General features: G+C 45.1%; 1 protein-coding gene across 4 annotated transcripts in view; it reads right to left on the bottom strand.

Annotated features, from left to right (window-relative positions):
* Yap1 (Yes1 associated transcriptional regulator) overlaps positions 1–26668 on the bottom strand; it is a 79493-nt gene that overhangs the window by 27452 nt on the left and 25373 nt on the right. For all 4 annotated transcript variants that reach the window (XM_051199161.1, XM_051199179.1, XM_051199170.1 and 1 more), the window contains exons 3-4: positions 16274–16389; positions 4044–4157 (exon numbers count right to left, since the gene is read on the bottom strand). In XM_051199161.1, the coding sequence (XP_051055118.1) occupies positions 4044–4157; positions 16274–16389 (230 nt within the window). The remainder of the gene's footprint in view (positions 1–4043; positions 4158–16273; positions 16390–26668) is intronic.

The raw sequence follows: 26668 nt of genomic DNA, 5'->3' as shown, positions 1-26668 counted from the left end.
CTGTGGACTCCTGACTCAATGCATTGTCTTTTCACAGGATGGTTCGCCATGGTACCTTGCTTTCCTTTCCTTCATTTTTCCTTGGCCTGTTTCCTCACATCCCCTTTCTGGCCTGTCCTGAATTAGTCTCATGCTGCTGGTGGCATGCAGGGATAGACTGAAGCTGCTCAGAGGTTCTGGGGTAAGCTGGGCCACAGGAGAAAGTGACAACTGTTGAAACAAATGCAGGGAGCCACCCCAGTCTAGCCCCTGGTTTGAGACTTCTTCCCTTTTTGTCCAGTCTGTTAAGCAACTACTACTCCAGCTTTAGCATATTGTAAAGTTAATACTACCAGAACCCGAAACTTAAAAAGTTGTGTATATGTGGACACATTCCACAGTTCTAGCCTCAAATCACAAGTAAACTTAGTTACCATGCTTTGGGTCGCTTTGGGATTTGTTTCGGTGTCTTTGAGTCACAGCCCTGGCTGTCCTCGAACTCACTGAGAAAGCTTTTGGATTTAAAAACATGCCAGTGTATAGGAGTAGCTCAAGCTTGCAACTGCTGGCACTTGAGAGAAGAGGAAGACTGCTAGCATAAAGGTCACACACTTATTACTACGTAGTGAGTTCTGGGTTACTGTGGGCTGAAGTAGAAAGCTAGCACTCAGTATGTGTCATGTAGAAATTATACATATTATATTCACTTAATAACACGCCTACTCACCCTGGTGAATAAAAACATCAAGCCTAAAACCTAAACTGTTTTTAGTTTATTTATTGGCTGTACCAAAGTGCGCCCGTCAACTTAAAGGAGGCAGTTTCTTCTTCTACTCCATGGGTCCTGGGGATTGAACTCGGATCACCAGGCAGGCAGCTCCTTTACCACTGAGCTGTCTCACTGGTCCCTGAACCATTTTGGATATTTATTCAATAATCTTATATGTCAAAAAACTCATGTCAAGAGATGTATAAGTCAGCCAGGCGGTGGTGGTGCAGCCTTTAATCCCAGCACTAAGGAGACAGATGTAATCGGATCTCTAGGTCAGCCTGGTTTATAAAGTGAGTTCCAGGACACAGACCCTTCTGGAAAAACCAAAGAGAGAGAGGAAAAAAAAAAAAAAAAAAAAAGGCTTAAGTAGAAGAGCTTCTGGTGGGAGACCGGCAGGGCTCACAGCAGCTGTCTGTCTGTCATGGTGGTCTCACGTAGGCTCTAAATATAGAAAGTAAGCTGACAAGTATCAGACCACCTTCAGGCAGCGGGGGCAACTCTGCCAGTGGCATTTGCCAGAAAGGCCTCTGCAGATAGAGCTTATCTCTGGATGAAAGGTCAACAGACCCTGCCTCCTCCTGGGACGAAATCCCAGCTGCGACCAGCGGACCTTCAGAATAAAGTTGCTGAGAAGTAACCACATACAAGGTCTCAGCTTACAAATTTGTTTTCCTTTTCTTTCTCTGTACGCTTGATATCTCACACAGTGCACAGTTATACATACGGGCAAAACACTCATACATGTGAAATAATTTTTAAAAATTTGAAAAAAAAATCAATTCACTTTTTAAAAAAAGGACATAAAAATTAAAGAAAGGGTTAAATAAAAAGCTGGGTGTGAAAGTGCATACCTTTAATCCCAGAATTCAGGAAGCAAAATTAGAGATCCCTTATTTCCAGGCCAGCCAAGGTTACACAGCAAGACCTGCCTGGGAACAATACAGAAAAACGAAAACCAAACAAACCAAACAAACTCGGGCTCCTCATATTTACATTAAAAGTACTTTACTCACGAACTGTCTACCTCTGTAGCCCAAAATATGAAACAATTTGGAGTCAGTATATGTACTACATAACACTGCATATTCTTTAATGCAGCTAACAGCAGACGGCCGAGTTTAACCACCAGCACCTTCCATACATGCACGCTAACCACACAAAGCATAAAGACGTAAGAAAGGAAGCGGGGTGGGGGTGTGTCCAGGCAGCAGGGGTGCACACCCTTGATCTCGGGAGCAGAGGCAGGTGGACCTCTGAGTTCGAGGCCAGCCTGGTCTACAGAGAAGTGTCATGACAGCCAGGGCTGCACAGAGAAATCCTGTCTCGAAACACCAAGAACAATAAGCACCACCAAGAGGGTTACTTTATAAGAAGAATCGAAAGAAGAATACAAACGTGAGAAGATGGACAGGTAATAGGTTACCGTTTGTCCTCCACTCTAAAAGACTCAGACACAGTTCTACTCGGCTTCGCTAAGACTCAACTGTATTTGAGAACACAGAAACACAGGCAAACTCCACAGGAATGGAGGCAACACCTGACCCCATGTGCTTGCATCGCATGGCTGCAGTCAGAAACGAGGGAGCAGCGATAAAACATGACCCACTGTAGTGAACTCAGGGTTTGAAGGCAACTCTGGCAGCTGGCGGCTTGCCGCTCTCTGCTCTTACTCTAGGCCAGAAGTACACTTGGTTCTTCTCCCCAGCCCCCCTGAGCTACGCTCTAGCTCTGACTGAAAGGTCTGGAACAGATTAAAAGTCGGGTCACAAAATAAAAAGTTCTGGCGTGTAGTCAAGCCTGTCTGGAATACACATACGCAGTGGCCCAAAAGCAGGGGTGAAGGACGGGGACTGCAGGGGCCTTTTGTTGGCGCCTCCATCATACAAGCCCGTGCCTGTGTGTGGCGTATGGTCCCCACCGCAGATACCCAACCTCCCTTAAAGGACCCAGCGGTAGGTGCTATCGCCAGATAAACTAGGCTAACGGCCAAGTCTCTCTCCTTCACTGCTAATGTTTTCACCAATTTCTTCTTCTTCTTCTTCTTCTCTCTCTCTCTCTCTCTCTCTCTCTCTCTCTCTCTCTCTCTCTCTCTCTCTCTCACACACACACACACACACACACACACACACACACGATTCTTCCAAGCTTCCCAAGGGCAAATGAACTGAATCACCAAATATGACTAAGGAAACATGGCTGACTGCTATCGCCCAGGATACTAATGCAGCATTCAAGTATTAAAAAGGATCTAAAAGTTGTATAGTGCTAACATGTCCATTACTTTCTTAACACCACAACAGGTCTGGATGCTCTAACAGCTCATATTTGAGCCAAACCAGCTGTCAAAATGACGGCCTAGGCTGTGACCCACCCACTTCTGTCCTTTCTTGGGGGTGGGGGTAACTAGTGCAAACACTGCTTTTTATTGTCGTTTGTTTCCAAGTAAACAGATGGGGGGGGGCGCTGTATTGGAGACTCTTTATTTTCACCCAGCCCAGGGCTGTGTTTTGATGGCATGCACAGGGTTAATTCTCCTTTCCAGTAAAGCCTATGGTGTGGCCAGGTCGGGCCCCTGGGAAGCTTCAAAGGCTGCGCCTGCCCGTGTGCCTCTGACCCGCTGATCCACACGTTGTTTCCATTAAGCAGCATCTTGGCCAAGATGAGTGCTCAAACCACATTATCTGTTCCTTTTTAGACTCATTTTCCATGCTTTGGAAAGAGATTCAGAAAGCCAACAGACAAAACCACTACCAGAAAATAAATGCGGACAATATGGACTAAAAGGTATTCAGACAAGGCACAGAGACCCTTACCAAAATGAGCGCATTTGAGAGGAGGGCTCTGCCCTGCCCGTCAGTGAAGGAAAGGAACTTAACATTAAAACAAGGTCGACAAATTCCCACACAGCTGTAAAATGCTTTCCTTAGACTTAGCCTGGTGTTCAGGGAGTGTCCCACCTTCGGTCAAGCACCAGCAGACACATCTCTGTGGAAAGCAGATCCAGGTCATAGACAGGCCTGAGCACTGGCCTGTTTCCAAGATCACCACATGAAGGAAACAGGCAGAGACTACAGCCAGGAGCTTCTACAGCACCCACAACCCAAACCAGGGAAGAAGGCGGTTTTGGACCCAGAGCTCTCAACTTTACACAAAAAACATAGCAAAGGAAAGAGCTGGCGTGCAGCCATGGTTTCCACAAGGCAGTGCACTTTCCCTGAGGCGTGTGTTCTTAAACCCTCCAGCCCCATACTATCATAGAAATGACCACAAAGGTTATGAGGTAACCCTGTACCAAAACGAGGATTGAGCCGTGGGTCCAGCCAGGACGTGGTCTTGTTCTTATGGTTTATGTAGTAAACATCTCCATCCTGAGTCATGGCTTGCTCCCATCCATCAGGAAGAGGTCCTACAACACAGAAAACAGACTATGGTCGGTTTTGATCTGGTGTACCTTAAGAAGGCGAGCAGCGCTCATGTAAAAAAGAACAAACGCAATTATATACAAAGCAATGCAATAAAACAGACTGCAACATATGTCCAGAGAAAATAAGGCAGGCCACATAACCAATTCTCCTCCATGGCAACTAAACTATTAAATGATGAAACCAATACCCCAAAGACACAGATGAAAACTTTAAGTGGTCAGATTAAAAGCACACTTTAGCTCACACAACCGTACTCCATTTAGATCTATATTATTTGAGCTAACTTACACCAAGAAAAAATATTAAGTTTGTTGTAAGGCAGAACAGAAGCCTCTAGCATGAGAGAACTGCTGGAATTCTAAGTTTGCTGGAAGGGTGGGAGGGGGCTGGGAAACACGCAACACCTATTGGGAGGCAACAAGATTTTCCTATTCTCGTAAGAGTAAGGAAGCTCCCATAAAATAAGTGACGAGAAGAGGCCCACAGTAAAACCATGGAACCACCCAACCATCCACCAGACAGACAGAACTCTCACACTTTTAACCGAGAAGAAGGTACACCCCTAAGTTCAAAGCCAGGTGTGGTGGTGCAGCCTTTAATCCCACACTTGGGAGGCAGAGATAGGCAGATCTTTGTGAATTGAGGCCAGCCTGATACACAGAATGAGTTCCAGGACAGCCAGGGCCACACAGAGAAACCCTGTCTCGGAAAATGAAAAAAAGGTCAAAGTCCTAAGATACTGTGTGACTGACAATGGCCACAACTGGACAATCACGAGAGGCTTAGATACTTACTTTCTGTGTGCTGTTCAGCAGCACTGTTCTGAACACTAGCCACCAGTCAGAGCAGCAGTGACATGGTGGCCATCCCTACCTACTCAGAGACTTCAGTGGTAGTCTTCTAGCCCGGCTGAGAACTCAGGGGTCCAGGGAAAGCAACAGGAATGACTGGTCACCTCTATGTAATGATGGCACCGTCAAATTTAAAGGCAGACTGTGGCTCCATCTGCTGGTCCTGTTCTTTGTCCCCACACACAGATGAACAACCAAGAATGCCCAAGGTAGGTCTGGAACTCAAACACTTCTGCTTCCCGGAGCTATAAATCTATTGTCCTAAATTTTATCAACATCCCTAGGTTAAAAGAGATCTATCAAGCTTTAATCATTATGAATTTCACAAGAACTAAATCCAAATGAGCCAGGCATAGTGTCTCTGTCTCTCTCTCTCACACACACACCCAACCTTATCTTTAAAATATTTTTAAAGGGTTAGCAATATAGCCAATGGGTGAGGGCTTGCCTGGTATGTGTTAGATCCTGGGTTTGATTTCTAGCTCTGGAATAGGGCATTAGTTCAGAAAGTTTCCCACTAATACCGGTCTTGACGTCCATTAAATAACTGGTCACAGACATCACTAAGGAGGACAGAGACTTGGTGAGAAGCAGCAGGGCACTCACTGTATCTTTTCTATGTTGATTAAAATTAGGTACTGACCTCAGGTTATGCTAACAATCGTAGAAGAACTCAGTACCAACTGTAATTGGGAATCTGGACAGTGGTGGTGCACGCTTCACCCCCAGCACTCGAGAGGAAGAGAAGCAAGCGGACCTCTGAGTTCCAGACCAGCCTGGTCTAAAAAGCCAGTTCGAGGACAGCCAAAACTACAGAGATGCCCTAGGTGGGCAGGGAGTGGGGGTGGGGTGGGGACTGGGGATGGGACAGGGACTTCAAAGACCGACTCCTTTACCGATCCATCTATGTCCTTAACATTTCCTGTATAAACAGAATGTTACAAAAACAAATCCTGTCTCCATAAACCGAAGGGGGAGGGGTCAGACGTGGGCACAGGCAACAGTGGGCTTTCCTTCTGAGAGTGTAAGGAAGACACGAGACCAGGTAGGTGCTTCCAACAGCTCTGCGCCACAACTTAACCTTTAATAGCAGAATAAAGGAGAGACGATGGATAAGGAGGTCTGGGCTATAGCTCCTCACTCATCTAGCATGCATGATGCTAAGTGGTTTTAGGTAATCTGATGTCCAAGAGTGTCTGTTTGTCAGTCAGTCACTCATCAATCAATCAATCTGTATAAAGGTGAAAAGAAAGATCTTTAACTGTAGTCAAGACTGAATAGAGCAATGTAAATCTAGGCTTCAGAAATGGTCCCTGAGGAGGAATTTGGTAACTCTCTCCAACTCTGACAAAGTCTCCATCATCTCAATTCACATTCTCAAGCTAGGCCTTCAGGTGTAGGCCTTCAGGGGTGTTTTTCAAAACTAGACTGCCATGCCAGATCCACATGCCAAAACCTTTTGGGCAAGATGATAAAGATGGAGGGAACAAAAAACAAACAAACAAACAAAAAACAACCCCAGTAGGGGAAGAGGCCAGTATTTTAAATGAGACTTAAAAAGTGGTTGAAAAACTAGAATTAGAATAAGCAAGAAAAATGAAGGTTAATTTAAAAATATATCCTTAGGAAAAATGCAATTTTATGTAGGATTTGCCAATACCATCTAATTGATAATTTATCCGCTAGAACAAATACAACTTCATGCAGTATTTTAATCAAATAAGATTTGGTTACAATATTGCAACACTGAAGATGATTCAACTACACACAATTGCCTGTGTGTTCTTGCCTGGGTAATAATTAAGGAAAATCATTTACAATTTGTACTCAAACAAGAAAATCTTCACTGCCGCCACGTAAAGCCAACCCTTCCTGGTGTATGCGGCCAGCATACACCCCAATGGGTGGTTACAGTGGCTACAGCACAGGGCTCCAAGTAGTTTCTTTAGAAAGTTGACCCAATGACCTCCTAAAGGAAGTAATGAAGAATCTGGGTCAATTTCAAACAAATGAGCAAAAGCTGCTGTCACTACACAGCAGGAACAGCTCCGCATTCTCTGCAAACAAGCAGACTGGTTTAAAACCCTCACAATGTGGACACAATCACCCACCACTTAACATGAAGAAACTAAGTTAGGACGTGGCAGATCTGGGATTCAAACCCCGTAAAGCTGCTCAGAAATCACGCTTGGCCAACCACAAGTTTCCTCTTCCTGGAACTTGTAGAAGTCTCTGGATGTTCTTGGTTATGTAGATCATTTCCCCCTCTCCAGCAGCTATGTACTGACTAACATTTCATAAGGCGAGCGGTGTTCAGAACAGGTTTGTGTGTACGCGTGTGTACAATACACTTCTACCTCAGCTTCTGAAAAGTGTCGTTTTGTGTAAAAGCTTAGATGCTTGACTCTAAAGCAATCAAATACGATGACGGAACCTGCTCTGGCAAACAAATGCCCAGTGAATCGTCAAGACCCTACTCCACCAAAGTCTCAAGAAAACCCTTGCAATAAGCCACTAGAACATGTTGTCCCCACGCTCCTAGACTACCATGGGCACTGTGGAGATAATACACACCTGAAGACTTGGGGGGTGGAATCCCCATGCTTCCCAGTGTCCTGCTCATGGTGCATCCCAAGCCCTGGGCCCATCTTGGCTCAACATTTATTAGTTTTCTAGTCCTGGGAAAGCTCTGTAACTAGAGATATTTCCTCTTAGGGGCTACAGAATGGACGCGAACACTCATAATTAAAGAACATTCCAAACAGAATGCTTACAGTAGGTGTCCTTGAATAAAATAGTTCTGCCTCTGTGCTCTTAACCACCGAGCCATGCATGCCTGCAGCCCAGGACTTATGTTTTTCATGGAATACTAAAAATCTTCAGACATGGCTCCCAGAGTCTACCTTTGTTAATGTTAAGTTTCATTCAGGTCTCAGCAGGTACCGGCACACTTTCATCTTTCTTTCCCTTCACAGAATGAATTGATGCTCCAGATGCTCCCTCTGATTTATGAATACCCTCTCTCTGCAGAACCCTACAAGAATCCAAGTGGCTCACTTGCTAACTAGCTTTGATTTCCCAAAACATGGCTCAAGACCACCGGATGGGCCATGTGCTCTGCATGGATTCTTTCCCTTTCCTACACACATGCTCGGCCCCTCCTTGAGTCCCCCTGGGCCTGAGCTCCACAGACAGCAGTTTTAGGAGCCACAGTAGAAAAGCCACGCTCGAGGCCATTTCCCTCCAGCCCCGATCACTTCAACTTACAACTTATCTATCTTCCCCTTCCCATTTCAACTAGAAGCACGACGTGTGCTTATAACATTCTCATGATTCAGACAGTGGTTGGCTGGGGGGTAGGAGTGCTGAAGGTCTTCTTCCCTCCCCTCCTACCAACTTCCTATGCCTGCTTGCAGGCTCAGCAAGGGCCAGACATCCATGTGGCACTTCCTGTTGATGTTTTGTTACAGAAAACACATTCAATATCTGTTGAACAAATGATTTTGGCAACAAACATCTTGTCTCAAAGTAAAACAGCGACCACTGTCAAAATTTACCAGTACTTACCATGTTATGGTGGACAAACTTCCTAGAAGAGAGGCTGAGACAGGCCTCTCCAGATTTCACCCATGTAAATCCAGTCAAGTTTTCAGTTTATTTCATTCATTCATTCATTCATTCATTCATTCATTCATTCATTCGTTCGTTCGTTCGTTTTTGGAGAATTCATACATATATACACACAACAGGTGGCCTACCCCCACTACCTCTAGACACTCAAGCAAACCCCCCTTCATAACTAACTCAAAAGGGCTGGAGAGATGGCTGGAGTGTTTATAGCACTGGTTGCTCTTACAGAGGATCCAGATGGGTTTCCAGAATCCATATGGTAGCTCACAACTATTTTGAACACCAGTTCTGGGAGATGTGACACCTTCTTCTGGCTCCCAAAGGCACTAGGCATGTACAAGGTACACAGACGTGTAAGTAAAACACCCATCAAAAAAAAAAAAAAAAAAAAAAAATAGAGACAAAGTCACTGAGTGCAGTTAGTGCTGCTCTAATGGCATGGGCACCGTCTTAGAGCCAGCCATAAGCACAGACCCTCTCCGGGACCACAGCCACTGCCAACGGCTCCTCCCAGACATGCTGGAATGTGGACTGGCTTGACATCGTGCATAGTCTTTTCTGCCCAATATTCCATGATGGACTCAGGACGTGGGTCTATTGTGCATGTCCCATTTAGGGAACTTAATGCAACGGCACAGCGGTTTGGTAGAATGCTCATTTAGACTTCAAACTGCTGAAGTAAAACACCTGCCTTTCATTAAAACCCAAGGTAACTTATATAATTGTTTATAAGTTTTTAAGTATTACTTAGGAACACTGGCTACTGCTACAGGACTTAGTCCATTTCACTTACACTCCTGCCTATATATGGTAGCCTAGATGTCATTTTTGAAGAATTAGCATCTTAATCTTTTACACAAATACTCTTACCATGAGTCACAAAACTGCTGGAGCAATAATGACCAGAAGGACTTAGAAATCAGCGGAAAAGACAACAACAAAATCCTAGCACTCACCAAGAGGAGAAACGAAACAGCCATTTCATTTGGTCCTTGAATGTAAATAATTTAATCTCTTTTCACAAGGTTTCCAAAACACCTACGAATAATACTGAAGAAAAAGTTTACCACAGACACTTCTATCTTTGAGTCCTGATATTTAATAACTCATTTGCCTTAGAAGCTGGGTATTGGCAATTACATGCAGCAAAAACTTCCCCTTGTATTCTCCAACAGTGCGCTCCTGCTCTCAAGACAGTGGCTGATGAGCCGGGAATTTCTCCCATGGGCTCAGAATTTACACCCAACAGTAACTCAGAATTCAAAAGATGCTTAAATATGCACAAAGAATTTAGTGTGTGCTCTCAGATCAGATCAAGAGAACTTGAGTTTCTACCTGTCCCTTTTAATTTAGGGGCTGACTGATAAATGCAAGGCTTGCCTGACAGTCAAGATCTTAAAAAAAAAAAAAAAAAAAGAAAGAAAAGAAAAGAAAAACAAAAACAAAATAAAACCAAACAAAAAACCCACAGCAGCCTGTAACCATGACACTTGGGACCCAGGGAGAAGGGTCCAAAGTTCAAGACTAGTCAGGGTTGGTTACAAAATCCTATCAAGGCCAAGATGCTCAATGGTTAAGAGCACTGGCTGAGTTCAGTTCCCAGCACCCACTCCAGTTCTAGGGAATCCAATGCCCTCTTTGGACTTCTGTAGGTTCCTGCATATGACATAAATACACTCAGACATAAATATTACATAATCAAACATTTAAAACCCTGCTTAGAAAATGCAAAGGTTGTCAGGATAGCTAGTAAGTAGGATGGCTCAGCCAAACCTACCCCTGAGTTTGCACCCTCGGTCCATATGGCACAAGTCATGCCCGCCTCCTATTCCAGAGGAAAACAGAGAAGGGCAGAAGAGGGCAAAGCAGCACCGTAAAGCTACAGAAAACAGCCAGTACCCATCACCCACTTGATGCCCAGGAAGGCATGTCAAGAAGGTCATAAACCTGAGGCCAGCCTGGGCTGCAGTGGGACCCACCTCAAAAAACAGAAACAAAAGGTTAATTATATAAATTCAATTTTCAACACAACTGCCCCGGAGTTTAAGTATAAATGAAAAAAAAAGAATACTTGAGTGGCACTGGGCGATGTCAAAAGTCATCGGTACGAGTAGAGCGAAGTCGTCAGCTAGAAAGCTGCTCTCTGGACCGGCCCGTCACATGCAGCCTGACTAAGGCCTGTGCTGGCTGGCCTCACGGTTAACAAGCCATTTTGTCTCTGGGTGACTGACCGGTGCTATTTCAGCAGGAAACTTTCAATCCCGGTGTTCTTTCATGTTGCTTGTTTGCATTTAGACTGCTTGGGGGGGAGGGGCTGGGGCCAGTGAGTAACATCTGGAGATATGTGCCACGGAGACATGCCTAATCCACGCCTACATTTTGATGTAAGGATGGTGGCTAGTTCCATGTTACTGACCAAGATGTATGGTCAGGTTTACAGTTCAGGGTGGTGTTTAGCTGGCTTAAGTGAGACCCTGGGTCTAATCCACAGCACGAAGAAATAGGGTGGTAAATAAAGCTATAAGCAATCCAAATTCCTTGTGTTTCTTTTTCTTTGAAGGCAGGGTCTCCTGTAGCCCAGAGTGGCATTTGAACTATGTAGCTGAGCTCGTCACTAACTCCTGATATTCCTGCCACCAAAAGCTGAAGCCTACTTCTAAGGGTTGTAGATTTCCATACTTCTAAGGGTTGTAGATTTCCATGTTCATGCTTATTTAATTCCTTGGGGTCATGCTTCTCCCTCCCCCTCCTTCTCTTGCAAACACGCTACCCTCACAGCCATTTTCCATCTCAGCCTGTCTGTCATTTCTCAGATTACCTGAATTGCCTTGTAGGGAAGAAAACAGCCATTTTGTTTGAAAACACAGAAGTCAAGATCACTAACAAGACAAACTGGTTCTCGCTTGCCCTGACTGAGGGCCTCATTACAATATTACTCCTGTCTGAGTTTTTGTTAATAACATCTTAGTAGTACAGGACTGTGTGCATTAGTACAGTATTATTGACAAATCTCCTCTTAAAATAATCAAGGGGAAAAAACCAGAAATCTGTATATGTAACACTCTACTGCCCACATCAGACACATTTCCTGAGTCTGAAAGTTAGTTAGAAAGGTCTATATTTGATCAGAGCTTCAAAGATAAACACAGCCTGAAGATGGGATGGTAGACAGATGTTTTAAATTACTTTAAATGAAGTAACACCAGCTACCAATAATTATAAATAGTTTAATTACAAAATATCGGATTACATTTACTTTATGTTTAAATTAACCGTTTTTCACATCTCTTCTTTTTGAGATAATATAATTATATCCCTACCCCCTCCCTCCAAACTCCCATACACCCCAGGCACAGAGCTGCTTCCCAGAGATAGACGTATCAACACCACATTATGCTTAGCATTTTATGTGGGTACAAGGTCTGCTGATTAGGGTTTCCCTGGGGCTGGAGGTGCAGCTCTGGCATAAGGAGGGCTTAGCGTAGGCACCTGGGTTTGATATCCAGGTCCCCAAGACTGGAGGGAGGGAGAGAGAAGGAGAGAGAGAGAGAGAGGGAGGTAGGGAGAGGGAGAGAGAGAGAGGGAGAGAGGGAGAGAGAGAGGGAAAGAGAGGGAGGGAGGGAGAGAGAGAGAGAGAGGTAGGGAGAGGGAGAGGGAGAGGGAGAGGGAGAGAGAGAGGGAGGTAGGGAGAGGGAGAGAGAGAGAGGGAGAGAGAGAGGGAGAGAGAGGAGGGAGGGAGAGAGAGAGAGAGAGAGAGAGAGAGAGAGAGAGAGAGAGAGAGAGAGAGAGAGAGAATTCAGTGGAAGGTCCTTCGCCTCACCTAAGTAGGGCCCTGAGTTCAATTCTCTTTTGGGAGGTAAGAAGATTCCTAGAGTAAAAGCCAGACCACACACATCACCAATATCCTCAGCCTTTAGTAGATGAAGGAGCCTGGTCCCTGGCTGGAATCTGTGTCAGTCAGGAGATGCACAGTAGCCCACAATCCCTGAGTTTTATATGCATCACTCCACATGGGTGAAAAGTTAAAACTGTTTATTAAAATGTAGACTTTTTCTTATTATGTCAGAAATCAGCCAGCATAACAACTGTCTACATGGTTAAGTCACACACACACATGATAAAGACCATTTAAAGCACCCAGGAAGATGTGCCCACGTTACTCGCAAACACTACATTTGTAAAGGACCTGAGCATCTTGGACTGGGTACCCTGTGTATGGGAACACCAGGTCTCAAAGTAGCCTAGCCTGGACGGAAGGCGTGGCAGCTTGTTCAGCTCTGCTTTGCTGGGTCATCACAGATTCATTCTGCAATATTTGGTGACTTTTTAAGGTCTTTGGACTGTCTGACCTCAAAGTCCCCCTAAAGGACCATGTATTCACTAAAAAAGCCACCACCCTGTCCTCTGTTTCCTCCCCACTTACCACACAGTTTAGGGATTAGCGGGGGTGGGGGAGGGTGTCTTAAAGCTCACTAGCAAATTCTGAATCTGGCTTCTATCACTTTAAAAACTAATAAAATACCTCCAAATTTAAAGGTAATTGAGTTCAAATTTCTCTGTAGCTTTGGAGACTGTGCTGGAACCCGCTTTGTAGACCAGTCTGGCCTCGAACTGTCTTGAGTGCTGAGATTACAGGCACATGCCATCACCAGCAGGCCAAATACTCTCTTTTTAATACTCAAACTATAAACACAAGGTTAGATAGAGAAGATACAGATGGCTCAGCAGGTAAAGCCCTTCTAGTCTGACATGGAGTTCCATTCCCGGGGCCCATATAGAAGAGAATCAAACCCCAAATGCTGTCTTCTGACATGTTCAAGTCCTTACTCCCACACACAAAAACTAATAAAGTGTAACCTTAAAAATATTTAAGAGAAAAATCACCGGGTACACTGACACACATCTTTAAATCCAGTACTCGGGATGCAGAGCAGGGTAATTGTTTGAGTTCCAGGTCAGTTTGGTCTACAGAGTGAGTACCAGGACAGCCAGAACTACACAGAGAAACCCTGTCTTCAAAAAACAAACCAAAAGAAAAGAAACAAACAAAGAAAAATCTAATATGATTAAACAATGTTCTAGTAAAAGAAACCTAGTTAACCCAGTTATGATTAGGGTGCCTATATTCCAAAGGAAGAGTGTCTCTGTTACTGACTTCTTTTTTTGAGACAGGGTTTGTAGTTTTGGAGCTTGTCCTGGAACTCGCTTTGTAGACCAGGCTGGCCTCGAACACATAGAGATTCACCTGGATCTGGAGCCTCTGCCTCCAGAGTGCTGGGATTAAAGGTGGGCGCCACCATCACCTGGCCTTTGTTACTGACTACTAAAGCAGACCTATAGCTAGAGTGTGACTACTTACTTAGCTTTACAACTTCCATTTGGAATCTCATGATTAAAAAAATAGGCGCCAAAGTAATACTACCAGTAAAGCATATCTGTATCATTTTCACCGTTCAAATTTTATAATTTAGCTCAAATATCACATATAAAATTCATATTCTGAGAACTGTAGTGAGATAGTCCTTCTGTAGCACTGACCACGACCATTGGGGGGTGGAGCCATGGGCGGAAGTGACCTGTGGAAAGAGGTCGGAGGGGGCCAGGAAAGGCTCTCTCTTTCTTGCGTGACTCAGACAGGAGAGGATCGGGTTGAATTTCCTGGTGTTCATCTGTCTAGGTTGTAAGTTATTTCTCCCTGAATAAACATCTATTCGGCCTATTTGTTTATCCTGATCCTTATTTACCTCGATAGAGAACACCCAAGTATATTCTTGATATGGTCCCTCAATGAATACCAAGGGATGTAATTCTATAATTAGAATGCCTCACCCCTAGATTCTGCCCTCACTTCATTTTCAACTCACCCAAAGCAAGAGTCACGTGGAGAAGCTGCCTCACACCTTGGCGTGGAGGGCAGGAGTCTCATGTCTGTAAACTTCCCAGTCAAGTCTGCCACCAAGGCTCTTGGCCACCCAGTGTCAGAAGCTTTAGTTAGGCCACTGCCAATTTTCTCAACAGGAAAGGTAGAGAACCTTCTGGATTGAAGAAAGCCAGTAGCACAGCAAGATTTGCCGCTGGTGTTTGCCATCACCAAGGTGTGCCACTAGGCATCTAACAAGACTGCAAAGGGGCAGGGGGTCATCAGAGACCTAGCCCAGAGGAAAGTGCTCATGAGGCCTTGGGCCCACCTAATGAAGGCAAAGGTGTGAGGGTGTATGACGAAGGAGGTGAAGAAACAGCCTTTGCTACCCTTGTCCTGGAAGCCAAAAGCCAGGGCGTTCACAGGTTAAGAGCCCTGGCTGCTCAGCAAGGACCCAGGTTGGGTCCCCAGAAGTCACTCATGGTTCATAACTACCTGTAACGCCAGTTCCGCGGCATCTGAGTTCTGCCCTGCCCTCCATGGGCACCAGGTACATACATGGTGCACCACACATACGAGCAGGCAAAGCTTAATTCAAATTAAAAAAATTAAAAGCAAAATTGAAAAATCTCATACACATAAAAGAAATTTAAAACAAATAAGGGCTTTAAATGTATGGCTCAATTTCCTTTAAAAATCTTGTCTTTTATCAAGCAGTGTTTGCTACTCCTGCTCCTTATTATTCAAGAAAAACTACAGACACATAAATTGCCAAATTAATTCAATCTGCAAGCTCAGCCTTCATGAAGAAGGCAGTTTTATTTTTTGGTTTTGGTTTGTTTTTTGAGACAAGTGTTTCACAATGTAGCTGTAGCTATCCTAGGCCAGGCTGGCCTCAAACTCAGAGCTCCCATCTGCCTCTGTCTCCCAGGTGCTGGGATTAAAGAAGCTAGATCTAAGAGTAAGAGGGGTGGCTCTGGGTCTTGTCAAGGTAACATAAATATCTGCTTCAAAACAAGTGGCAGAGGCAAGGAGATTACAAGTCTGAGGCCAGTTTGGGAAGATCTTGTCTCAAAAACAAACAAAAGGGGGTCATGAACACCATGGCATGGAGTTCAGAATCCCCGAGGTAGTCATGCAACACAGCAGTGTCTTTTTTCCCTTAGGTCAATTAAAAATAAAACAATGCGTTTTCACCACGTTACAAAAGATAAGTGGAGTAGCAACTCAGACCCCAGATGCAAGATGGCGATCGAACCCAAACATACATGGTGGTGCAACCAGAAACCCCACCCTTGGGGGACAGAGGCGGAAGATCAGGGGTTCCAGGGCAGCCATCACTACTAAAACCATCTCAGCAATGTCGGGGGGTGGGGTGGGGTTCGATGGTGAGATGGTTCTGTGGGTAAAGGTGCTTGATGCCATACCTAATGACCTGAGTTTCATCCTTACATCTGCATGAGAAAACAGACTCCCTAAAGTTATTCTCATATGTCATTGTGTACCCAAGCACACACAGCACCCACATACTCTAAAGACACAAACATGATGTTAAAAACTAGAAGTAGAAACCCCAGACAACTTAGAACCTAAAGGAAACCTGAGATTTACAAAAACTCCTTTTTGTCACATGCCACCTGCTACTTTGAAATACAATGTCTCAAAATGGCACTAGGTAAGAAACTTTCTAGTGTCCCCTAAAAGAAAACAGTATCCAAATAGCGTGGCTGTGACTCTACAAGGGGGTGGTACTCACCTGAGGCGGAGTTCATCAGGGTCTGGGGCACCGCTGTGCCGGCAGGCGTAGGCACGTTCAGCTGGGAGAGCATGGCCTTCCTGGGATCCTGCCATGTTGTTGTCTGGTCGATGTGACTGAGAAAGTGAAGGTGAGACTGTCAGCATGGCTCCCCTTGTCAGCAAAGGAGGCACCCCACCACACTGCCAACCCCAGGGGCAGTCCTCATCCCCTGGCGCGGCCATCGCTGAAATGTGTGAGTATGCAATGTGAACACGGTTACAGCTGGATTCTTAAGAGACAAGAAACCACTGTCTCCTAGTGTCACTTCTAGTTAAAAAATAAAAAAAAGCAGTGACTAAATCACCTAGGTGGGAATTGCAACTAAAACTCGTGATTAGCTAAAAATAACAATTTACAACAGGCTTTTAGGACTCAAATTCTTTTTCAAGAGTAAAGCACAAAAAGCCAAGTGTCCTATTTAAAACATATACGCTAAAGCCAAAGCTGAAGGAGAAAAGGAACTGAGCATCACTAAGTCTCTGCTTCCTGAGAAATGTGATGGGCTGCCTCAAGCTCCTGGACAGCAACCACCCTGCCAAAATGCAGCAGTGTAGCCTTAAACATACTGTCCTCCCTCAAATGGCTTTTGGCATGCGTTTTATCACAACAATGAAAGCAGTAAAAAGCACACAATTGTTACAAAATGAAAGGAGAAGGCCACTCATAAGCAGCTGAAATAAAGGCACACACCTTTAATCCCAGCACTTTGAGAGGCAGGCAGATCTCTGTGAGTTCGAGGCCAACCTGGTCTACAAAGCTACACAGAGAAACTCTTTCCATCATAAATAATATCACAATTCCCCCTTTTTGTCTAATACAAAAAGAAGCCTACAACTAACATAAGAAAAACTATATACAGTAAGTACAGTAAGTTCATACAATATATACAGGCCAACAAGTTCATCAACAATGTCTAGTCCATTTGCAATTGATAATTTCACAGTAAATAATTCATTACGTATTCTGTCTTGGTGAGTCCAAAGTCTTGTACCTAATTTATTTTCTATTCTAATTTGCATTATCAAATCACCTTTTAATGTCTTTCAAGCTTCATATAATTTACATTTCTTTAGTGACTTTCTTTTCTGAGTCTGGTAAACAAGGAAAACTATAAAAGGCTCGAGACTGTAGCTAGAAAGTGCTTCAACCTCTGGGAGTCAGGAAGAGTTCCAGCTCAGGAAAGGCACGGCACCTGTCACTAGCACAGCCGTTAATGCAGGTACAGACACACAAGTTCTCTTAGGCCAGTTCCTCTTCTCCTTGGCAGTGCGAGGTCAAGGCCATGCAGCCTAAACCTGGCTCAAATTGTATTCCCTAAGCCTCATATAGAGGATGACTGAGTTCTCAGACTCGGGCTTGCTCCACCTTCCCAGCCCTGTGCATAAACGTCTGCCCTTTTTGGTATGTGTTACCAGCTCTCTACCTCTGAGCTGTTCCTGTACACTTCCCAACACTAATGCACTCGGTGAGTTTTTTCTCCAAATCTTAGGAGAAACTGATAGGGCACAGCCTCCTCACAACCTGACAGGGCACAGCCTCCTCACAACCTGACAGGGCACAGCCTCCTCACAACCTGATAGCGCACAGCCTCCTCACAACCTGACAGGGCACAGCCTCCTCACAACCTGACAGACAGGGCACAGCCTCCTCACAACCTGACAGGGCACAGCCTCCTCACAACCTGACAGGGCACAGCCTCCTCACAACCTGACAGACAGGGCACAGCCTCCTCACAAACTGATAGCGCACAGCCTCCTTACTGCTCACTCTAGTGCTCTGGCTTGAGGCGGCACCAACAATCTTTTTTCCCCAGCAACCTGACAGTGACAAGGGCTGCCTTCTTCCTCTGCCCGCAAAGGCTTGCACTTCACACGGTCTCTCTCCTAGGAGCATGTTGAGCTGTACATTATTTATTTAATTTAAACTGTACTTACTGAGGTCACCGTTCTCCAACTGCTGCTCTACAAAGTGCCTAGTTTCTACTAAATTTAAAGATCAAGATGTCTCCTTCACAGAAAAGCCAGGTCTGTGTGTGTACAAACCCCAGCTGTGGGGGCAGGGAGATGACACACTAGCAGCTGTGGGGACAGGGAGATGACACACTAGCGTGAGGGTCTGACCTCTGCACTTGGGGGAGGGGATGGACCGCTTCGCCAGTCCAGCCAATAGAAGACCAGGGCTCAGAGAGAAGCAACGGAGAAGACACCCAACGTCAACTCTGGCTCCATACATGTAAGAATACACATGAGCACACACTCACAGATACACACACACACACACACACACACCCTAACAGCCCTGCCAAAGACAACCTGGATTCTGTAATACAGGGTGATGGGGATGTCCTTCTGTATACCTGTTTCTCTTACTGGTTGATGAATAAAACACTGACTGGCCAGTAGCCAGGCAGGAAGCACAGATGGGGCCAGGAGAAGAGAATTCTGGGAGAGGACGCAGAGAGAGGTCACGAGAGACAACATGTAGCCGCTGAAGGAGTAACATGCTGGAGCCTTCTGCAGTAAGATAAGGCCAAGTAGAATACATAGACTATGGGTTATGGGTTAGTAATTAAGAGAGAGCTAGCCAGTAAGAAGCCTGAGCCATCCGCCAAACAGTTTATAAACAATGTGAGTCTCTGTGTGTTTATTTGGAGCTGAATGGTTTGGGAAAAGGTGGGAAAGAAACTCTGACTACAGTGGGTGTCTTAGTAACCTGCTTTACCTTCAGAGAGGCGGAGTAGGGACTGCTTTGTCTACTTCCCAGGATTTGGGGAATAAATTCACACTTTAACAACCAGAACTAGGAGAGGCTCTAGAATCCAGTGTGTCAGCACACACCTTTAATCCCAGACGGTGATCTCTGTGAGTTCAAGCCTAGCCCAGTCTACTTAGTACCAGGTCAGCCAGAACTACACACTGAGATCCTGCCTCTGAAAAGAACAAAACAAAAAACAACCAATTTCCAGTCAATCCAACTCTCCATGAAAAATAAATAAATGGCTCCAATATTTCCCCCAACTCCATTATTTTGCTGATCCAATACCTAAGACAACAAAAAATTTAAGGCAATAAAGGGAAAAAGGTTGGTGGGTCGGTGACACCTGGCCTTTTTCGGGCACGTGCACACATCCACACATTTAAATACAAACCTTTTGTCACAGAAGAGAATAAAGTGGCTGCAGAGGGAGAGGGTCTAAGGGCTTCAGAGTGGTCGTCTCAGCACCTGGTAGGTGACGAGTGGAGACAGACAAACAGAAACATGCTCTAGACCACTAATTTACCTATGCCACGCTTACAATTAACGAACTAGAAAACAAAGCAAACAAATACAAACACGCTGGTTCCTCAAAGAGCACCAAAATAATCCGAGAACAAGAGTCCAAAGCACTAACTCTGTGGAAAAGCACTGAAGACTTTTTGCTTAAAGCATAAGATGGCTGTGGTAATTAGAATGTAACTGGCCCCATACGCTCGTACAGAGTGGCACTATTGGAAGATGTGGCTTTGTTGGAAGAAGTGTGTGTGAGGATTCTCAGGTCCAGCACCCAATCTGCCTGCAGGCCTCCATGCTCCCTGTCATGATGACAATGAACTGGACCTCTGAAACTGTAAGTGAGCCACCACCCCCATTAAACACTGTCTCTTCACAGCAATAAAAACCCTACCTAAGACAATGGCCAACCCCAAGCTAGTGAGAGGTCACTGACTCAGGTCTGGCAAATGGGGAACCTGCATAAGACCGAACTAGACTCCCGTAATGTAAGTGACAATGGTGTGACTGAGACAATATGTGAGGCCACTGGTAGTGGGTCCAAGATCTGACACTAATGCACAAACTGACTTAGTGGAGCCCATTGTATAGAGAGATACCTTGCCCAGGCTGGACACAAGGGTGTGGGGTGGAGAGATGCCTCAGTCCTGCTCAACTAGATGATGGGACAGACTTAGTAGACTTCCAAGGGGAGGACTTACCCTCTCCAAAGAGCAGTTTGGGGGGGGGAGGGACTGGTATTGGATTGTAAAAAAAAAAAATAAATTAGTAAGTAATAATAAAAAAGACAATGGTCAACTCAGAAATCCCTACAAGCCATGTAAAGATAGAAGGGGAGAACTGAGTCAGTCTGTCTGTCTCTCTCTCTCACACACTAAAGAAAATAAAAATAAAAAGTTCTTGGTTATGCACCTAATTTTTCAAGTGAATCAAGGTTTGGGCATAGAGACCCACACACCTTTAATTCTAGCACTTGGAAGGCAGAGGCAGGCAGATCTCTAGTTTGGATGCCAGAACAGTATACATATCATTTTATCTTTATTGGGGGGGGGAAAGTAATTTTAATTGTTTCAAGTCCCCTAATCTAACCACATCACCTAACTGAGGCACAGGCTGTCAGAACAGACCACCGCCCACAAAGTGTGAGATTCTACCCCCTCCTCCTGTAGCAAGTTGTGGAAGTAGCTTCCAATTTAAACACTGTGTTTCTATGTGTAATGTTTCTATTCAGAAAGTTTATAGACTGCACTATCACACTGTTCTATTACGTGCACCTAGGATGTAGAACCTAAGCGGCGACAGCTGCCTGTCTGGTGGCTGTGCAGGGTAAAATGGAAGACCGAGTATCTGAAAAAGTAGGTTTTTACAAGTTTTTTAGTTTGAGAAGACAAACATTTTCAAAAGTAGATCCTAGACTGCAACCAAGATCACATTGTTTTGTACTAGCAGGATGGCTCAAACAGGTAATATTCTCGTGTGATCCCTGGAACCCACTTACCTACCAAGTGGGAAAGAGGACTGCTTTCATAAATGCCTTCAGACATACATACACACACAGCGTGCATGAGCAACCAAACCCACACCCACCCACCCACCCACCCACCCACACCCACACACGCACACACACACACAGCGTGCATGAGCAACCAAACCCACACCCACACACACACACACACACAGAGCGTGGCATGAGCAACCAAACCCACACCCACCCACCCACCCACACACACATACACACACAGCGTGCATGAGCAACCAAACCCACACCCACCCACCCACACACATACACATACACACACAGCGTGCATGAGCAACCAAACCCACCCCCACACACGCACACACACACACTTCTAAGTAGGAAAGTGAGAAAATTTGCACTTAAATAAGGTCAGTGAAGTGACTGGACTCTAATAATAAGAAAAGCTGATTTAGCTGAGTACGATTTTAATCCTATCACTCAGGAGGCAGAGACAGGTGGTTCTCTGAGTTCGAGGCCAGCCAGGACTACAAAGAGAAATCCTGTCTCAAAACACAAGTTATTTAGAGGCTGGTGTATTAGTATATTCCACTAATCCCAGGAACAAAAGGAAGCAAGCGCTAGGCCAGTCAGGGATACACAGGGAGACTCTGACTTCAGGCAAACAGCGTGGGTGTTTTATGTTGGGTATGAAGACTGACTGTTGAGTGCTGGCTGCTGCTGTTGGCAGCTCAGAAGACTCTGGTGGCGGTGCTAGGGAGGCAGCTGCCCCTCATCAAATCCATGCTTATTGTGAAAGTGTTATTTATAGTCACATGCCGGGGGCTATTCTCAAGCCAGGAAACCTATGTGCTTGACTGCAGGACAATGACACACTGTTCTAAGACCACAGCCATCCCTTCTTATAAATCCATCGCGATGAGCACGTCCCTGAGCCGGGCAGCCGCACCCTACCGGGGTAGGTATGCAGGTGGCAAGCTCAGGCGGCCAGGCGGAGCAGCTGGATGCGCTGGTGAAGAAGGACAAGGTGGTGGTTTTCCTCAAGGGGACGCCCAAGCATCCTGTGACTGCATGGCACGCTGAATGAGCCAGAGCTGTGGCAAGGAATTAAGGACTATTCCAACTGGCCTACCATCCTGCAAGTGTACCTCAATGGCAAGTTTGTGGCGGGCTGTGACATCCTTCTGCAGATGCACCAGAATGGGGACCTGGTGGAGACCGAAAAAGCTGGGGATCTGTTCTGCCCCAATAGATGAGAAGAACCAAGAGCCCTCTCCACCACATTCGCTGCCAGGAAAGCCTTCCAGCTTCCTGTCCTGTTGCTGTGGGTGCTTGCCCTGCGCCTCCCAGCTTGTCTGCAGGCAGTGGGTTTACTTGGTCTTTGGCTCAGAATCCGCTGTGGTGAACTTCCTTATAACCACTGCTCTGTAAATCAGGACTGTAAGCAATCAGTGTTGCTGTTACCCAAAGCTGAGCTTATGTTGTCTTTCATTCTCTGCCTGGGTCAGGAGTTATTCCTGACTCTTGTGTGGGTTGAGTTGTAAAGGTGGCAAACCCCCCTGATGTTTTTGTAACTTCTTCTACAAGGGGATGACGAACAGAAGAATATGTGATGGCTGGAGTGCTGTTTTTAAAATAAATTGCCGAAACAGAAAAAAACAAAACAAAACAAAACAAGGTCATCTTTGGCCAAACGCTTTCCCTCCAAAGTTACATCCAACACCATGTGTGTCACAATGCTGTGATACTTCTCCCAAGTTCACAGCTTGTATTTTTCTTTTATGATAAAGAAAATGACATAAGTCAGAATATATGGGCTAAGAACAAAAGCTGAATTTGAGGTACATGAATACCCAAGGTCTTGTAGCTGTCACTGCCAGGAAAAAAGAATGATACAATACAACAGCAGCCCCAAGGGATGTAAAACCCCAGGAAGTCTACCATTGTAACACTCAAACTGGAGTCTCCCTGTGGAGAGTATGGCTTGGTTAGCAGAGTAGCCAGCTTAGCACTCCTGGAGACGCCAGGCTCACCCCCAGCACCAAAAAAGAGGAAGAATCAGTTATAAGTAGTATTTCCTGAAAGCCCAGCACTCAGGATGTTGAGGAAGGGCGATTGTGATGAATTCAAAGTCAACCTGGGCTCAACTGTGAGGTCCTGTTTCAAAAGCTGAAGAGAAGGTTGGCTGACCTCTGGCTATTGTACATAGTCTCCTAAACCATCTGTTAGACAGGCCGTTTTACCTGAAAATGCCAGAGTAGGATCTCAATGCTCACAGCTTCCCTGTAGTGGTTACACTGATAGTCCTGAGCGAATGGCGTTTAAATGCACAGCATCAAGTCAGGAACAATAACTCTGTTGACACAGACTTCATCCTAGACTCAGGACCCAGCAGCCCATCCACTCTGATCAGTTCTCCGTGACCACCCCAGACCTGCTCAGTGCACTGCAAATACAGGGCCTTTGGGTGTTCTGGCTCTCAAATCTAGTTCAAGGCAAATCATCTTACTAAAGGCCTGAAGCTGAATCCAACACATAATATTTACATCTAAGCTGACATTTCAGTTGCTAACACACAACATGGCTGTAGCCACCCAAACTGCTAAGACAGACCAAGTCTATTAGTCTTTGAACATTCCCCAAATGGCAGCCTACACACTAAACTAATGGGAAAAAGGAAACTCACATGAACTATGGCCGACAACACCAGCCCCCCCCCCAAATATAATAAAGGAATCTTTAAATATATTATTTTCTTTGTGTGTGAAATGACTTTCAGGACCTGGTTTTCTTTTCTAATCATGTGGGTTCCAGAAATCCCATCAGGCTGCCAGGGTCCCTAACCACTGAGTCTGTCTGTCTGTATGAGTGTCTGCCTGCCTGCATGTATGTGGAGAGAGATTGTGTGTGTTGTGTGTGTGTGTGTGTGTGAGTGTGTGTGTGCGCGCGCACGTGCGCGCGCGTAGACCTGAAAAGAGAATCAGGTCCCTGAAACTAGGTTACAGACAGTTGTGAGCCACCATGTGGGTGCTAGGAACCAAACCCAGTCCCTCTGCAAGAACAACAGGTACTCGTAACTGCCGAGCCTATCTTGTCAGACCCCACATATAATATTTTCTTATAACATAAAATGTCATCAATCTTTTAAAAAGATTCCCATCAATGTCAATAAGGCAACCTGCAGGGTGACCCCAAACTTAAATAAATTAGTTTTATTTGTGCTACATTTTGGGGGAGAAAAGATACGATGTGGGCCTCGAATGGTTGTTCATACCTGTGATCCAGGCACCTGGGAAATTAAGGCAAACTGTCACAAGCTTGGCCTATATAGTGAATTCTACACCAGCCTGGACTACAACATAATACCGGAAAACAGAAGATCCATTGCATCTCAAATGAAGAGACATGACTATACAGACACTAACAAAGACATACTTAGTCCTAAGTAAGTAGTACGTGAACTGTTTTATTTCCCTACTTCATTACTATCCATAGCTTTGCTATTTTGATAACTTTAAGCTTTGGTAAAGTATTCTAATCCAACAGGATAGGTAATGGATGACTTGACTTAGGAGAGAAGTTGCCTCATCCCAGGCAGCTCCAGCAGCTGTGACAAAAACAGAACGTATCTAACGGGAACGGCAGTGAACTGACATAGGCAGCTTCCTGGCCGAAGCCAACAGTCACGAATATGCGTGCACACGTATGTATGCACGTGGGCATAGACTGACACCCAGCATCTCCCTCAGTCACGCGCCACTTTAGTTTCGGGACAAACTCTCACTGGACCTGAGTTTGCTCACTTTGCTACGTAGGCTGTCTCTAGGCAGTAGCCAGAGAGCCTCCTGTCTCGGCCTATCACTGCTGGCTGGACTACACACTCGGTTTTCTTGTTTGCCCGGCAAGTGCTTCTCTAACTGAGTAATAGTCCCCACGTCTCCATTTTAAGAAGTAAATAAAGTGGTGTCTGATGTCAACAGTGCTGTTTGGGCTCATATTGAGTAACAAGCCTGAAATCATGTCTATTACATTATTTCTTTTTAATAAAATGAATGTCATCCAAGCTAAGCAAACCAAGAATTTTAGTAAATGTTCAACACTAAAATTTAAAGACAGATTAAACATCTCCCTTTTGTCTTAATAAGTTTTACACATTCACTAAATTAGAAAAAAAAAATCACTTTGTAGTTGACCAGAACCAGAATATTCGTTCAGGTCAAATACCAGGACTCTACTCAGTTTTAAGTGCACTGAAACAAATCCTGACACAGTGACATTAGACCTTCCTTCTCTGGGCTTGGCTGAAATTCCATTACATTCTGAAATATATCAACACTTCTCTGCAGAGCACAAAGACAATCTATGATGTAGCTGGTTGCTAGGACTTAACCAATAGATTTTCAATCTCTATAAACCATTAATTCTCTTTTTTAATCTTCAATCATGGTTGGAGAGATGGCTCAGTGGTTCAGTCCTTGCTGCTCTGGCAGAGGAGTCCCTACACCCTAGCACCTACTCCCAATCACCTGTAACTCCAGCTCCAGGGGATCTGACGCCCTCTGCTGGTCTCTAAGATCACCACACACACACAGCATACACTCAAACAGAGATACATACACACACTACAAAAGTGTAAAAATAAACTGAAGTCACTGGCTAGGTAGGGAAAACAGAATACACATATACTACTTAATTTGCTAGCTTTTCCACAGTTGCCTGAAGCCACCAGTGTGAGCCTGACCCAGTGATCTCCCTCTCAACCAGGCCAACGTAGTAATTCCCACCACCACCAAACCATGTGATTCCATGCCTTCTGCATTTAACTCTACATGGTGGTTTAGTTTTTGCTGTTTGAAGAGGACTGAGATACTAACATGAATTTCCTTTCTCTTTCCTTACTATTTCATAGTAAGATAACATTCCATATACTAAGAAAGCTGTATTTTCCCCCCCTTTCCTTATACGGGTAAAATCCAAACCTTAGAGTCCTTAATTCCGTAACTAAGCCAAATTAAGAATTACTGATATAAGGCCAGATCATACAGTACCGGGCAGTTAGAATCCAATCATCTGACTCCTCCATCTTAGCTCCATGCCTACAAAGGCCTATAACACACAGGGCCTGTCCCACAGCTAATTACCTAGCCCGGCCTCTTCAAGAATCTGATGTACAGAGCCAAAGTGAAATCTGCTGTCTTACCCCTGCCTAAAGCTGCGACATTACAACTCACATAAAGACAGACACTTCATCCGGGTGTCAGTCATGTGACAGAGGATGCCAGCTGAAGTTGACAGTATGGTGGGACATCCCTCACAGGTCCACGAAGAAGCCTCCCCAGTTGAAGACGACTTCTCAGTGCTTGGTACTGACTAGTCCATCTTGTTTCCCATCTGCTTTCTGGCATTATGGAGGAAGTACCCAGCAATCACACCAAGGTCTCTTTCCCTTTACTCTTGGAAGTGGAGTTGTGTTCAGTGACTCATCTGGCCTCAGGAAAGTGGATCATGGTGCACGCCTTGCTGGCTGGCTGTCCTGAATCTCGCAGACTTATCACCCCTCTCTGTGGATGACACCAGTGAGCAGGACATACAAAATGAAGACCCCC

The sequence above is a fragment of the Phodopus roborovskii genome, unplaced genomic scaffold (genome assembly GCF_943737965.1).
Source record: "Phodopus roborovskii unplaced genomic scaffold, PHOROB, whole genome shotgun sequence".
NCBI lineage: Eukaryota > Metazoa > Chordata > Mammalia > Rodentia > Cricetidae > Phodopus > Phodopus roborovskii.
This window is presented reverse-complemented; position numbering and strand designations above follow the sequence as displayed.